Genomic DNA, 15,461 nt, shown 5'->3' on the forward strand with positions numbered 1-15,461 from the left:
TTGAGACAATATAGAAATCACCGGTGGGGAGATAGTTGCTCCTTTTGTCTTCCAGACACGCAGCCAAGAAACTTATGGATAGGAGCTGGGCATAGGAATTGTATTTTGACACAGGCGGAGGAGAATCACGTGAAATTTATAAGTCTGCCTTTTATTCACTGAAACGTGCTCTAAAATGGTGGCGTTTTGTGGGTAATTAATTGGCATGCATTCTGAACTTGCAGTGTTTTATGGTCCCTCTTAAACTTATTAAACAAAGCTGTCAGCTTCTACTGAAGGTGTAAGATATCGCCCCAGGTTTTACAGCATGCGCAAAGCTTTTTGGGGGTGCGCGGACAGGCTGTTTTGCCACGTCATGGTGGTTTCCCTGCACTTCTGAAGTATTTCTGAGGGTTTAAGAGTAAGCTTCAGAAAGCCACCAAACTTCACTACGGTTAAAAGTTTGGAAGGCAAATTTCTACCTGTTCCTGTTTCCTCTGAGGTTACCCTGCCCTTGGGTTGTAGGGATGAGCAGGGTCGAGTGCCTGCACCAACCCGAATACCGGATTATATGGGTGAATTCAGAGGAAGCAAGGGTGTAGAATATAAAGTTTCTCTTCAAAAAAAAAAAAAAAACGAATGAGGCTGAATAAAATGAGCACTAAAATGCAATGTTCTCTTTTGACGCAGCTGGCTCTGTGCCTCAGTTTCTCAGACCGCCGATGAGCAGTGGTATTGCATCCCCAATTCTCAAGTCTTGAGTTTAGAGTGCAAGTCTTTTTAACTTCAGTTTTTCACACAAAATGTATACCGAAGCGAGGGCTCATGTTTTGTATGCAGTGTGCAACCAGATCTTTGTAGCAAGGATCTGTAAGGAAAAACGGGCATTAATTCTCATAATATTTCAGGTATGTTTGGAAGTACGCAATTGCTGAGTGTAAAAATAGCATGCGGTATATAAGCAATGGTAAAGTGTATTTATCTGCTGTGATAACACATGGTGAATTGGCACAGGGATGAGATTGCTGCTTTAGTAGCATCCTGCAAATGTTCCCTCGGTGAAGCCTACTGACCAACAAGGGCTGTCGCACTTGAGCAGCGAAGGGTTTGGGTATGGCCTGACCTCAGCAGGCCATTTGCTGGAGATTTTTCTCGCGAGTTGCCCTTGGTCCTTAGGGAAGGGGGTTTTTTTTGGTTTTTTTTTTCAATCCGAAGTGAGTGCTAGGGAAGGTTCCTATGTTCTGCAAACAAGCATTGCCCTGAGCCCCATTTACGCATCCTACAAAAATCAGGACTTGGGATTGAGACCTGCATCCGTGATTATGCTCAGCTTCCTTATGCTCCATGTTTCCTTTCTGAAGCCGGAATGCAAGGCAGGGGAACCTGCTGTGCCGTGATAATATGTGCATTCCCTGAGGCTTGTCTTTCAGCCTCTTCCGAGAATTAGCCATGTAAAATCTATACACTGCCTGATTACAGTGGTGATTGTGGTCCCAACTTACTTTCCAGCTTTCTTCCAAACTCTGCGCATGGTCTATATACTATGTAGTAATTGATTAGCTGAACTTCTTGAGTGCCTTGGGCTGAATGGCAGTCTTTGGCTCTGTTGAAACATGGGGTGCTTACAAAAACAGGCTGAGTGTTACCTGCAGTGCAGCTGTCCCAGCAGAGAATTAAAGAACTATTAAAATGCATGTTGCTCTTATATATATATGTGTATATACGTAAATAAAAAAAGGGATGAAGATTTGTTCAAGGCAGTTTACATGTCTTCTTTTAGCTGTAGCTCAGCAAGTCAGTCTGATTTTTGGCTCAGAAATTCTATTTTGCAGTTGAATTTCCTGAGCTAAAAACTGACAATTTTTCTTGCAATAGTTTAAGATTCAATAAATTGAGTTTTTATTTTAATGAGAAATATTTCTAGCTGGAAATGCCCTTTTCAGTTCCATTACAGGTCTCTTTTTGATGTCTCCTTTTACTATAGTAATCCCAGTTACTAGGACAGCTGTCTTTTCACATGAGTTTGAGTAGAAGATTCTCTGTACAGGGAGAAGATGCAGATAACCACTGATTCTTGGATATATTTGTCTCTGCTGCATTCTCAGCCTTCATTTTTCTGATCACTTACCATTAATAGCAATAGTTCTTTGCTTAAAATATCTGTGGTCTTAAACTGAAGCTAGCTCCTGGAAAAAAAGGTCTTCTGCCAGTCTAATTTTGACTCACTAAAAATTTAGCAAAGGTTGTGAAAAAACTTCTACCAAGTCATAGTGAATATTCTTACAAGTAACAATTGGAGGAGCAATGTGGTGGTCATATAGGCCCAGTGAATTGCTCATGCTGGACGGAGGCCAAACTTAGACACTTTTGGGATTTAGAAATGTATGTGTCCAGCAACAAAAGAGAGTCTGTCGGAGCCCTGGGCTGTGAGCTTGGTTAACAAAGAGCAAACTACCTGAGCAGGAGGAAAAAAGAAACCCCACTGCTGTTAAGGCTTGCAAATATTTTTTTTTTTTTTTTTTACTCTTACCATCTTTTGTCCAGCTGCTTTCTGCCCCGAGGGTGTGATGGCAGGAGCTGTGGGGCTGGCTCTTCGACTAACCCTGGAGTCAGTAATTTTTCCCACTGAATTGATGTAGATATTAAAGGAGACAGGGAGAAGACTGGTCTCTTGGGGAAGGGAGCAACTTAGTAGCAAGGCATGGTTATTCCTTTCTGTTGTCGGGACCAGAAAGGTTAGACATCTGTATACGCCCCAGATGTATACGCTTTTCTGATGAGATGCGCTTGTGTCCTCCCAGAATTGGCTACCCACGTATCAGGCTTCTATCTTTAACAAAGCATTTAATAGAAAAGTCAGCACATTTGTACAGCGTTCATGTAAGGAACCCTTCAAAACCAAAGAAAGGCTTATGTGTCCAGAAGGTTGCTTGATTTCCCCCCTGCCCCCCCCACCCCAAACCAGTTGATCTTAAGAAAGATATGGGTTCATTTTATAAGCCTTGTCTTGCTTACAAAAACTAGAGAAGAGGAGTCTCCGTGCTCCAAAGAAAGCTTAAAGGAAGATTAATTAATTAATTAAGAATCTTTTCTTCTGAGTGCAACAGGATCCAAGTAACAAGTGAACTTTTCATTTCCAGTAATAGCAGAAATTACTTCAATAGCATGATTGTGAGCACCCGTGGGGCCATAATGTGAATGGTCTTTATTAAGGAATAGACTGAACTTCTGACTATCTTTCTTCCAGTCATTTCCACAGGCTATAAACAGCGCCTGGTTTGTTGCTATTAAAAGAGTCTAAAGACGATGATGTTGAAAAGCATCACTGTTTAAGTACTCATGGCTTGACATTAACATGAAAAATATTTTCTTGAAAGTAAAGTGAATTTGGGTTCTCCAGAACATTATAGTTTTGTTCAGAAATGATTACGTTGAATATTTGTGATATGGGGGAAGATTTGTTTGTTTGTTTGTTTGTTTGTTTTAATTTTAATTACTGGTCATTACTTCCTGTTTTGCTTGATTTTTCAGACATGTATGAAGTCAGAAAACATCTTGGGGCCAATTTTTATGTTTTCGTGGTGTTATTTTCTGCCTGTGTTAGTACCTGATGAAAGAGCCTGGTCTTAGTTAACGATCAGGCCTCATTATATATTTGTTCCCATAGATGACAGCTCTGAGGAGCAACCTTTCCTGAATAACATAGTATTTTACAAAATGATGCTGAGTAAAAACTGAAGTAATCCATGATCTGCTGAGGTGATATTGAAGACATATCTCTCGTGCACAGCAGACCTATGCATTAATCCTATGTTTTGGGGTCTTTAATTGCTTTAAATATTTGCTTCTAGATCTGTGTTTCACACATCTTATTTACATGGTTTATTTTTCATTTTATGAACAAATCGATAACCAGACAGACTCTTTACCACACTGGATTAGTTTTATTTATTCTCTTTGAACTTGATTAAAAAGCTGTCAAACATAAGTCTACATTTTATCAGCAGAATACTTTTACAAAACAGGGTAGGAGATGTGTATAGCTGGAAACATACATTTCAAAATGAAACAATATTTGATATATTCTAGACAGTTACCCTTTTGTTTATCCATGACAACTGAAACTAACCATCAAATGCATAAATTGATTCAAGTCTAGCCAAGTAATCCTAAGGGCATATGAAAAGGCTTTTTTTTAAAGTTCTTTCTAGATGAATTTAATGTAGTTCACCAATAAAGCATCCTCAGGAGCACAATACAAATGCTACAGAACATGAGATAGCTGGGGAAAGCAGGCAGATGTACAGTGTGATGAAGAATCAAAATGGATGTTACATTAAAATGAGCAGTCATGCAATGTCTTCATTTCATGTTCTGCATTTAGGTAAAAATGCCAAAGTTCCAATTTAATTTTTAATTTTTTTTTAGGCACTGTTATGCAAATAGTGACATTCTGGTTTTAGGGTTTTTTATTATTATTATACTTGTTTAAAAGTATTAAATGCAATCTTTTTTGAACTCTTGGGGTAGGCGAATTGATTATTCATCATGTCTTTAACTTTCAATATATATCAAAGAGAAAGGTTAGCTCAGATTAGCTACAAATGATCTGGTATCACTGCTTTAATTCGCTGCTTTTAATATACATATTTGAATCCATTTTCCACAAATCTCCTCAATTATTATTTGTCTTTCTGTGCCATTGCATATGTTGGTAAACAGCACTTTCTATGGTCTTTGGCCATATGCTGTATGCTCAGCTTGCAAAAAAAAGTGACACTTGGAGTGCTAGCATAATGAAACTCTCAAAGGGTTAATGCAGAATACATATAGGCAAATGTTGACAATATTTTTTATTCCAATGTTTGAAAATTAAACACAAAATCATCATTAAGTTTTCACAAAATGAGGCATCTGTCACTTGAAAGAAAAAGAAATATTTCAGAAATATGTTTACAGAAATGTAAAAATATTAGACATCAAGACAGATGTGAACGTTTTCAATAACAGGCCCTGTCTGTCAGTCTTCCTCAGAGCCGAAGATCTTGCTGTACTCACTCAACATAAGTTCAACTATCTGATTTTGGTACAGCATGTGGACTGCCATGTTCCCTGTCTCCTTTTCAGGTCTAAGGAGTGTTGGTCCAAACACAATTCCTAAGCTTTGTGTTGACATAAGATTCACGGATTCCTTGGCTGCTATCCTGTTGACGAAAGAAAAGAATTGGTTAAAAAAGAGGGATGTCAAAGGAGTCGCTGTTGCTTTTGAAGTACATAGAGGCACTTTTTTACTGATTCTACTAACAGGGAGGGACAGTTGGTTAAGTTATCAAAAAGAAAGAAAAGAGGGAGGGAAGAGACAACTTCTGCCAACCTGACAAACTGGGAAAGAAGAGTCAGCCCTAGGCAGCAAGATGTGTGCGGGGTGGAAGTCTAGAGCCCCAATTACAGTGCTCTTATACGAGGGCACAATTTGGTGCTTTCTGGTGAGCGAGCGTTCGTTAGTGTGTGTGCTGTAAGGCAATAATTTCTCGTACGTTTAGATACCAAAAATAGGGATTGCTCTTAACGCTAAGGGAATAGAGGATTTTTAGTGTCAACGCTTTGGGTGGCTCCAGGGAGAAGCTTCCCTGCTTCTCTTAACATGGTCCGAGACCAGCACTGAAAGAGTTGGGAAAACAAAAAAAGCCCCTTAATATAGAGCTCATATGAAACACATTCCTTCTGCTAATTTAAATCCAATAAAGTTAGTATGGTCTGAAATGGATTGTGAAATTTATATAACTAAAGACTTTTGCATGCCTTACCCTGACACAAAATTTCTTGAAAGACACTGAGACCACATACCTTAATGAGATGACTTAGAAAATAATGGTAAGGATTATAACCTTTGATATCTTTATTACCCACAAAATTACAAGAGGAGGACTATTATTATTAAAAGTTGATCTTATGTCTGTATTAAGACTTAATATTCCTGTGGAAATGACATTAAGGACGGAGAAGTCTGGCCTAAGAACAATACAGGTCTAATGGATGGAGTTTAGGTAGGCAGTTTCGCATAAATCTCTGCAGCGGTGAGTACGAACTAAGTAGAAATCCATTTCCCTCAACCTCCAGAATATATAATATATCCTAGGTTGGAAAGACTAGTAAATGAAGATACATATTTTATAAATAAATTGCACAGCTCTACCAAGGAATGCAAACTAAATGTAACTTTAATATGTAAATGTTTGAATTTATGGATGCTTCCTTAACCTGTTAGTTTTAACTTAAATATTCCAAGCGAACTGTTGAAGCCAAGTTCTACTTTTCTGCTCCCTCTCTCATTGTCACTCATTTATCCTTTTAAAATTCAGACAGCAGTTTAAAAATCATCAGAGCTTTCTCTGTTTTTCCATACCTGTTTCTGAATTTACAGCAAGCTGCACTATAAGTGAAAGAAACTTCATGAGACATAATGGCTTCAGTCACTTAAAAAAAGGTTTCTTTCATGTTAGTAGGTGGGTCACACAGCGGAGAGCATGGTCTTGTGGATTTCTGCCAATCTTGTTGTTTACCACATTCCTTGAACATCAACGCTTGTGTTTTTTCCTCATATATAAATAGGAAGCATTACTTAGTTCTGCCTCATGCTTGTAACTGTGGTGTCCATTGTACAAAACACTCTCCATATGGCACTAATCAGATTGGCTTAACTATTAATTTCTTAAAATATAACATCTTTATTATAAATTAAAAAAAAAATCTCTTTCCTCTGCGGTAATATTAACATATCATCTCTTCTCTTAGGTGTTCAGAAAGTCTCAAAAGTTAGTAATTTTGTTGCCAGATGACTGTGTGGGCTTCTGATGGATGTCACACATCTTTATCAAAATTAAAAATGTTTCTTACAGGGATGATGAGGTTGTTTTGCTTAATGCCACTTATGCAGAAGCACATACATCAAGCTTGGGGCCTCCCTGTGCGAAAGACTTGATTTCTGTTGAGCTTGTTACGTGCCAGAAGTTGGAAACCTTGTGAAATATTTCCCAATGTCATCAGCATGGGTAGAGATACTAGTTCACCGGGGGGGGGGGGAACATATTCAGCGGTTGTATCTTGTGTAATTTTAGAGATCATCAGTTAGCATCAGCCATGGGTTTGCAGTGAGGTGGTGTTGCTGACGGGCCGCATTGATGAAGCTGGAGGAGAAACACCTTGCAGGGAGAAGGAGGCGGTGAACCAGGGATGAGCAAAGTCAGGGTGAAGAACAGTGATGGCAGAGCGCAATTTATTGAAGGGAGAGGAGGGGACTGGATTCCGTTATCTGTAGGCTGAGCGGTGCCTAGTTGTGAAGTCCTGTCTGACTCCAGGCATGGCCAGCACATGGTCTGCAGTCGCAAGGGATGATGGGCACGGTGTGCGTTGGCGATGGAGACGAACCAGCTATCTGCTGCGGTTCATCGATATGGAAAGCAGCACTAAGAACATCTGCGTATATTTGGGGCCCCTAAGCTTAACGCTGGAATAATAATTCTTGTATTGAGAAAATCTCTTGAAAATTCTCGATATTTTCTATCTGTTCATGCAGTCATACTTGTTTTGATGACCACAGTAACAAAAAACTATAAACCAAGAAAACTTGGAAACATGGAAAGTCTGAGTAGTTAAATAATCTGTGGTAAAATACAGCTACTGGAGGGGAAGAAGGAAGGAATTCAATCCAGCCTGAATAAAATAATTATAAGTTTAGAAACTTATGCCTTTTTAAATTACAACTATTTACCAATGAAATTCTATAATATTTTTTTCATCTGTCCACAAAAGAAAAAGTCAAAGCAAACCAAACCCAAATATACACACTTAAAGCTATTACTGTAGCTCCTAAGTGAAATTGAGTTGTTAAAAGAGAAAAGCCCTAAAAAATGGGCAAGATTTGGTTTTTTGGCTAGAGAAAGAGCAGAAAGAGTGATACACCATTTACAACATAAAAAGCGAAAGGAAATGCCAGAGCTACTTCTTGTCAAGCCCAAATGAAAGGAGCAATGATCCATCAATTTGAGATTATTTTAGAAACATTCTATAATCCGATGCCACAGATGTTGGAACCATATCAAGAAATTGTTGGGCATTAGGCTGTGCAAGATTCCCCCCTCTCTAAATAAGTGAGCTTCAAGAATGGCTTCAGTCCTTTAAGACTGCGAGTCAGGCAATATGCAGAAAATACAGGTCTCATTATTAATAGTAATGAAATTAATGATGTATTAAACCAGCAGAAGTGTCTGATAGGAGGGCTCTAGTGTCAATGGCATATATATAGGCAAAAATACTTGGAATTTATGCTTTGGCTGTTGCCAAGGCAACCGTAAGCTGGAAAGCGTGTGACTGAGAGCAGGGCAACTCTACAGCTAAGAGGGTCATTGTATGGTGAGTTTGGCGCTCTAGTTCCATTAAACCTACACTTTTCAAACTCTCTAAATAAAATCATTTTTAATTTTGACATTCAGAAAGCACACTGGATTATTACTTCAAACACACTAGACGTTAGGAAATGTTCTTCATCCATTTTTACTCTGTAATAACTGCTGAGGAGGGGAAAGTGTTTCAACAGTGAGTGATTCCTCAACATTTTAATGTTCCTACTGCACGCAAAAGTTAGAGAAAGAAGTCAGTGTACTTAGGGAGGAAAACCCTCTTGGAAAGGGCACTGTTTTACTGTAAGCTGGAGAGTGTTTGAGGGTAAAGCTGTCCTCTGCTAGCTTCACTGAGAACTGCTCAGTCTTGCTTTCTTAGCCTTTTCCAGCCTATGAGGATTTAAGTTTGCTCAACGTCAGGGGCATTTTTACCCTTAGCAGAACTGGGTTTAGCCATGCCTAGTACTCTTTTACTGTTTTAAATTCTATCTAAGGGTAACTTTTCAATAAGGCGATCCTGCTGCTCTTCCATGAACTGATAATATAGACTATGACTGAAGAGCAACACATTACAAAATGAGGGGATCAGAAGAGTAAGAACCAGGTCACCTCGTAAAATACTACGGGCCAGAATGGCAAGTGTAGGAAATGCCATCCCCTGAATTCAGCAGAGGACTGGGGGATAAAAGTAGGTTTTGATCTTATCAGAATCCTGTCCACCAGCATTATGCACAATATTTTATTTAACTAGGGAAGTCACTGCATTAGAGACAGAAACCAAGATCTAAACAGAGGCCAAGAAAGATTGAAGATGTGTGGGAATAAAGAAAAGTCCCCAGAAAGGAGTAAAAATGACATATTTGTGACATCTGTCCTCTTGGTATAACAACTAAACTTCCAGAATTAGGAACCACCTCCTCTCTAAGTGGATTATTCTATGACAGCCCCTTTGGGCAGGTTTTGTTGAACTGTGATAGCGACCACTGTCACGGCCAGAGCTGCTCATGCCGATGGACAACAGGGCTTGGTTTGATATGTAAGTTCCTATGAACTGCCTTAACAGGTCAAAGTCTGCACATCCCATTGATTCACTTTAGTAATAATTACCCTCAAATTAGCTAATATCTGTTTCCTATGTATACTTAGGCATATGCAAACGTAATGTTTTAGCTTGACTTGGCCCTGGGAATGGCTCGGCTGCCTTCAACTCACCTCAATTCTAACGCTGTTAACAGGCCTTTTCACTGCACTGTTACAGGCCAGTGTTTGTGCAGCGGTTTTCTGACTTTTCCTATCGCAGATCTCCCAATCAATTTGAACGTGTTAAAATTTGACTCATGACGAACAGTTTCTAGCTCAACATTTTATGCTCCTCTCCTTCCCAAATGCTGGTTCACAGGAGTTAAAAAAATAACAGGTATTACATACTTTGCTTTAGTGACAAGACATTTGGGAAGGAATCATCCAACCTTGAAATAAAATCTTTATTGAAAGCAATTCTACATCCATGCCAGTCAGATACATTGTATGATCTGGAGAGGTGTCCCAGGGGAAAGCTCGGCGCAGTAGACAGGGTTGATTACTTGGACCTCCTGTCAGTTCTTAACTCATTGACAATGGCTGAGACATTCAGTACAACTTTGTTTTCTTTATTTGGAAGTAAAGTTAATATACTTACCTTAACTGTGCCAAATGTACTGGAAAATAACCTGATAATAAAACGTACCATCCTACGAAGTGATAATGTCTGTATGTGTATAAGCACATTTTGGCAGGGCTTTTGCAGACAGGTTTTCAGTGTTAGGAAGGAAGCACAAATACAAAATGATGCACAGATAAACTATCAGGTTTCTTCTCAATGTATTCCCTTTCCATTTAAGGCCTGTTACATGCTTTCCTGAGAAACAGCATATTACTGCAATGTCACTTTGTGTTGTAAACTTATTTCAGGTCAGCTATAGTAGCTGTTCTTCAGGAAGAACTTAAGTGGCTTTTGGTACTAAAAAGATGACTGAACTACAGCTTTGAGAGGCCTCTTCAAACACAAAAAACAATAATAGGTGTCCTTCTGTAACAGGTCAAAGCCTTGCGGAGAGATTCCTATCCAGCTGGATATACCAGCTCGGGACAGACAGCAAAATAAACCCACCGTAGAGGAAGAGCGCAGGGCTTGTACGCTACTTAACCCCATCTTGAGAGACTTAGGGAAATAATCGGTGGTAAGTGAGCCCCCGATGCCATAAGCTCTATTTGTGAAAACTGTTCAATTCATTGCACTGCAACATAGATAAATTTAAAATTTAGTAATAAATTGGGATTCTTGATATTTTATGAATGCAAACTAAACCTCATTATTATTTATGTACTGGCTTTATGGATGATTTGCTCAGTTGCATTACAGTGGTATTCACCAGCTGATGAAGCTAAGCAAATGCAAACATTATCAGTTGAATCCTCAGCTTGTTGTTTGTGAAATCTGTATACTGTGTTGGGAGGGGGGAGCTTTGCACTTGTGTAGCTACGACCTGAGGTTTATGCTTATAGAGGAGCTCCAAAACGCTACGTCTGTCCTTTTCAAAATGTGCCATGTCATTTCTTCTGCGACAAATATACACAGTTCAGGGATCTCAGGGGACTAAGACAGTTTTAAGCTACTTTCTTTCGCCCGTGTAAAATACGAAGGTATTTTAAATTCCTCTTTGCTCCATAGGTTGAATTCGAAACAATAGCTATCCAAGACTGGTAATAGAGAAACCAGGTCATGGCGTATGATACATTACGAGAGGGGTCAGAAATAGTTCAGACATACTTAAGAGCTTGCTTTTGCTGAAAATAGCCTCCATGGCTCCTGGCCTACAGAAACTCCATAGGCTTCCTGTGCTCTGCAGCTGTGGGTTCATATTACAGCTCTTTGGGAAAAATCCCTTCTCTTCAGTTGCTCTGGGACGCAAGAACAAGCACTCGATGCTGTCTTCTTCTGCAAACTAGCCTTTAAATCTGACCGTTGGATGGCTATATATAGTACCTGGACAGCTGACAGGGACCTGGTGGAGAATGGGCTTCCTCAGGGGATCCCCTGCATATCTCACAGCACGAGCCCTTCCCTGGATGAACTGCCTTGGAGTCTAGCCCTAAATGAAAATAATAACTAAACTAACTCCAAACATCAGTTCATAGTTGGCTGAATAGACTCTGAAAAGCTGAGGAAAGGCATTTATTCTGGCTTAGCCTGGTTTAATGAGAGAACAGTTCAAAATCAAATCTTCTCGCCATCGGGTAAACTTTGCTACCTGTATGACGTCCTTTCTGAAGAGCGCGTGTGCTCTTGCCTTTGCACGCACCTCACATAGTCCCTGTCTTGTAGAAAATGTCTTAATTTTGTGGGTGAAGCCAAGATGTAAAAGCACATTTCGACATCTAAAGGGACTCAGGCCTCTACACGGGCTTCGTTCAGGAATGTGCTTTGGAGAAGTCCTGCTTGTTCTTCTGCACAACGGGAGCTGTGCTCCTGCCTCTGCCCTCCGCTGTGGCTATGTGAAGAGAGCAGGGTGACATGGTACCTGCCTTGGGATCACTTCTATTTTCTGGCCACCTCCTGTGTTAGAGAAGCTCCAAAGGCAGAGGGTGCCCGCCGGTGGCCTGGCGTGGCATGGACAGCAAGGGCAGGGGTTCACCTCCACGCTATCGTGGCCCTACTGGAGACCACGGTGTGGGCAGAGAAACGCATTCAAAATCTTTCCCCAAAATCTTCCCCATTACTGCAAAAGTTCCAGGTCTCCCTTTTGGAAAACTGACCCAACTGGGTGACCGGCTAAGTTCTTCCATTTACTGGCAACCAGCACTCTGTCCTCCCAGTTTGGCTTGGTTTTCAATTTTTTGTCCATGAATGCAAACGGGTTCTGACTAACGCTCCTAAGACCGGAGGGAGGAGGATAACTGGTCCATGTTTTCACAGTGTGAGTTGCTATAGAGCCTGAAGTTTTTCTGTTTGGGGACAGCCACTTGGTAGGAGCCAGCTGAAGGCCACCAACTGCCTTACGGAACATCTCGGCCTCCTCTGGCTGCAGCTCTGTGCACAAGGCATTCATTTTTGCCTTCTCTAACAGCCCTGTAGCAGGATATATATCTCAAACAACAGCGAACCCCTCTTCAAAAGCCACGCTACCACTGCAGGCACGAGCCGTTCCTTGGGGAGAGGATAGGAGAGAACAAAACCACCCGTGACAGATGTTAGGCAGATGCTAATGCACTTCTTAGAGGTGTTTGGATAGTAGAGTGATAAAGGCAGTGTGAGACTGCATAGAATAATATATGTTCAGACAGAGATATAACACATAGAGGCCTTAACTGTATTTTTGGCTGGTGGTGTACCTTTTGTTGTGATTGATTTTATTTTCTTTTTTTAAAATTCTATTTCTGATTTTTTCTTCTGCGGAACAGCTAGCTTATTGTAAAGACCAACCTGTCAGAGGTCCTGGATCTGTACGCTTTTGTGGTCTGTGTGGCTCAGAAGGCAACAGAGAGTTTGACATGAATAAAGCTTTAACTTTTTAAATTGCTTAAATATTTTTGTTCAAGAATGCCTGAAGCTACTTTTCCTTGTAACATTAAAAAAAAAAAGCAGTTAGTAACAATCTCCCTTAAATCAAGAATTGTAAATATAGAACCTTTATCATCAGCACAGCACATCCAAAAATGTCTTTGTAAAATAAATCAAATTATATGAGTTAATTGATTCCAGGCAACATCAGCAACTGCAGGTGGAAACTGAATAACAGGATGTTTATTAATGAGGGACTATTAATCAAAATTGACAATATCAATTCCTGTTTCTTTTATTTGAATTCTACCTGCAAAATCCATGGGCATACTTGCTGAATTTTTAAATAAAAATTTAAAAGTAAAGAAAACGCTAACACTTGGGATTTTATCTTTAGATGTAGGGCTATTTGTTTAAACAGCGAAAGGATATCCTAAATCCAATTTGACAGGCAATGCCAAAGATGCCAGTGGTAATTAATTAGCACTTAATTTAGACCACAGAACAACAGGATATGGAATTGGTGCTCAGTGCCATTTCCCCTTAGGCTTCATCTCATGAGGGTCAGGAGTATGGCTGTTGCATTGAAGGTCAGTAAATAAATTGGGGGAACACATTGACACTGGACTTTTCATGATAGATATCCTTCACCCTTATTACTGCCTCTGGCTATCGCTGATGAGAAAAGGACTGCAATTGTTCTGGGAAGAACGCTGTACACAGCCTCGGTTCGAGCAAGGTAGCGTTTGAACTCGCACGCCGCCGTACAGTAGCGGTGCTGGCTGTTTCCTACGGGCAGAAAGCTGTCTCAACTTCGTGTCTGGGCTGGAAATAAACTTCTAACTGTAGCGTAGAAAGCTTGAGGAACTCTGACAGGCGAGAAAATTAACTTAAAAGCAGTCCTTAAGTTTGCTAGATTTGCGAGCTTAGCTTTAGATTAAGCATAATTAAAATCAATGGAAGATTTTTAAAGTGAGGTTAGAAACTAGGTCAGCAAGGGAAAAAACACATTTTCTTATTATCCTCTTTGTCTTAATAATATTTGGTACTCCTCCATAATGCTAAAGGCTCTTAATAAAGGTGGATTAATGTTATTAACAGCATTGTTTTCTGATGGGCACACCGAGGCTTTGGCGTGCTTAGTGACGGACAAACAAAAATTATGTGGCAAAAAAGCAGAGCCACCAGTTCTGCTGGTAACCCAGCCGGTTTTTAAGTTGGCAAAAGAAGCCAGCCACCCTTCTACAACGCACCCAAAGCAGAGGGTATGTGGAAAGTACACAGGAGACCCTACGGAGCCTTGTTCACAGGTGCACATAAATTGCATTTTTTGGTTCAGATTTACTGGTAAGAAAAATAGAAAGATGATGAGACTCAGTATTATAATATAATCCTCCACCTCCCAGTAAACTTAGCGTGTCTGCCAGCCGCTACTACGCTCTTTCTTCCCGTAATCTCTACCCGTCTTTTGACAGAGCGGCTCAGGTGGAAGGGTGTCAGCACCAGCACTGATACTCAGCGATGTCACAGCTTTCTGAAATCGCTTCTTACAAACCATACCCCGCTATGCTTAAGTCGTCCAGTTCCACCGTGGCCCGCAGGATGATGAACAATGGGAACTTCAGCGGTTACAGCGGGGTAATTCTTATTGCACATCCTAGAAGTAGTCCACTAGCACAGTTTTATCCCCTTGGTCCCCAGAAGGGTTGTCTGCATTGCTACGTCGGGAAAACGCCGAGTTAGACAGCAGTCTGTGCTCAGAAAATGTATTTTGGAAGCCCCAGGTTAACAGTTATTTTAACTTTCACTTCATCACACCCTTTGCAGCATCTCTCTCGACAGTGACTGAAATTTTGATTACTGTTAAAGTCACTGACAAAACTCCCGGTGACTGGGAGCCGGAATGGAGTCAGAATTTCACCTTATATAAGCTTAACTTTTCTCATTTTGGATGATATCTACTTTTACTAAGTGGAATTACTGCTTTTGACTATGTTCAATCTATAACCTCTTGCAGCATTCAATTATAGCCCTTTTGTGCTACGGTAATCCAGTTGACAGCAAATAACTCAGCCCTGGATATGACAGGTTTACTTTCTGACTTAAAGCCCCAAAGTGCCAATTGGCTGGATTTTCAACCTGGGATGCTGAACTGTAGACAACCTGCTCAGAAATGCATCTTTGCTGGTGAGTCTAGAGCTTCTCGTGAAAAACTTAGTTTCACTAACAACACGTTGCTTCTGTCCAGCGTCACGAGTAAATGATTCAGTTTTGTAAGACAACCCGTAATTTTGGATGCTGAAATCAGAGACTGTGCAAAGAATTCCACCAAAGTCAGAGAACAAACTCTCACCAAAGTTTTCCCTTTCTGTGAGCTCCTATATATGTAATTACTTCATAAATTGTTTTGTTTCAAGTCTTTTTAAATCACAAATTCTTTTTTAATATTGACCTATTAATTGTCCCCAATATAAATTCTCCATTTTTTTTTAACCTATATTATCACCATCTTGTTTAAAATGAAAGTCTTTTTGCAGTGGTCT

At 40.1% G+C, this 15,461-nt stretch overlaps 1 protein-coding gene across 1 annotated transcript in view; it reads right to left on the reverse strand.

Annotated features, from left to right (window-relative positions):
* Positions 1 to 3,903: 3,903 nt before the first annotated feature.
* The window catches only part of ARHGAP15 (Rho GTPase activating protein 15), a 330,335-nt gene continuing 318,777 nt past the window's right edge, over positions 3,904 to 15,461 (reverse strand). The window contains exon 15 of the mRNA XM_069780763.1: positions 3,904 to 5,183. Coding sequence (XP_069636864.1) covers positions 5,000 to 5,183 — 184 coding nt within the window. The 3' untranslated portion in view covers positions 3,904 to 4,999. The remainder of the gene's footprint in view (positions 5,184 to 15,461) is intronic.

This window comes from Haliaeetus albicilla, chromosome 4 (assembly GCF_947461875.1).
Source record: "Haliaeetus albicilla chromosome 4, bHalAlb1.1, whole genome shotgun sequence".
NCBI lineage: Eukaryota > Metazoa > Chordata > Aves > Accipitriformes > Accipitridae > Haliaeetus > Haliaeetus albicilla.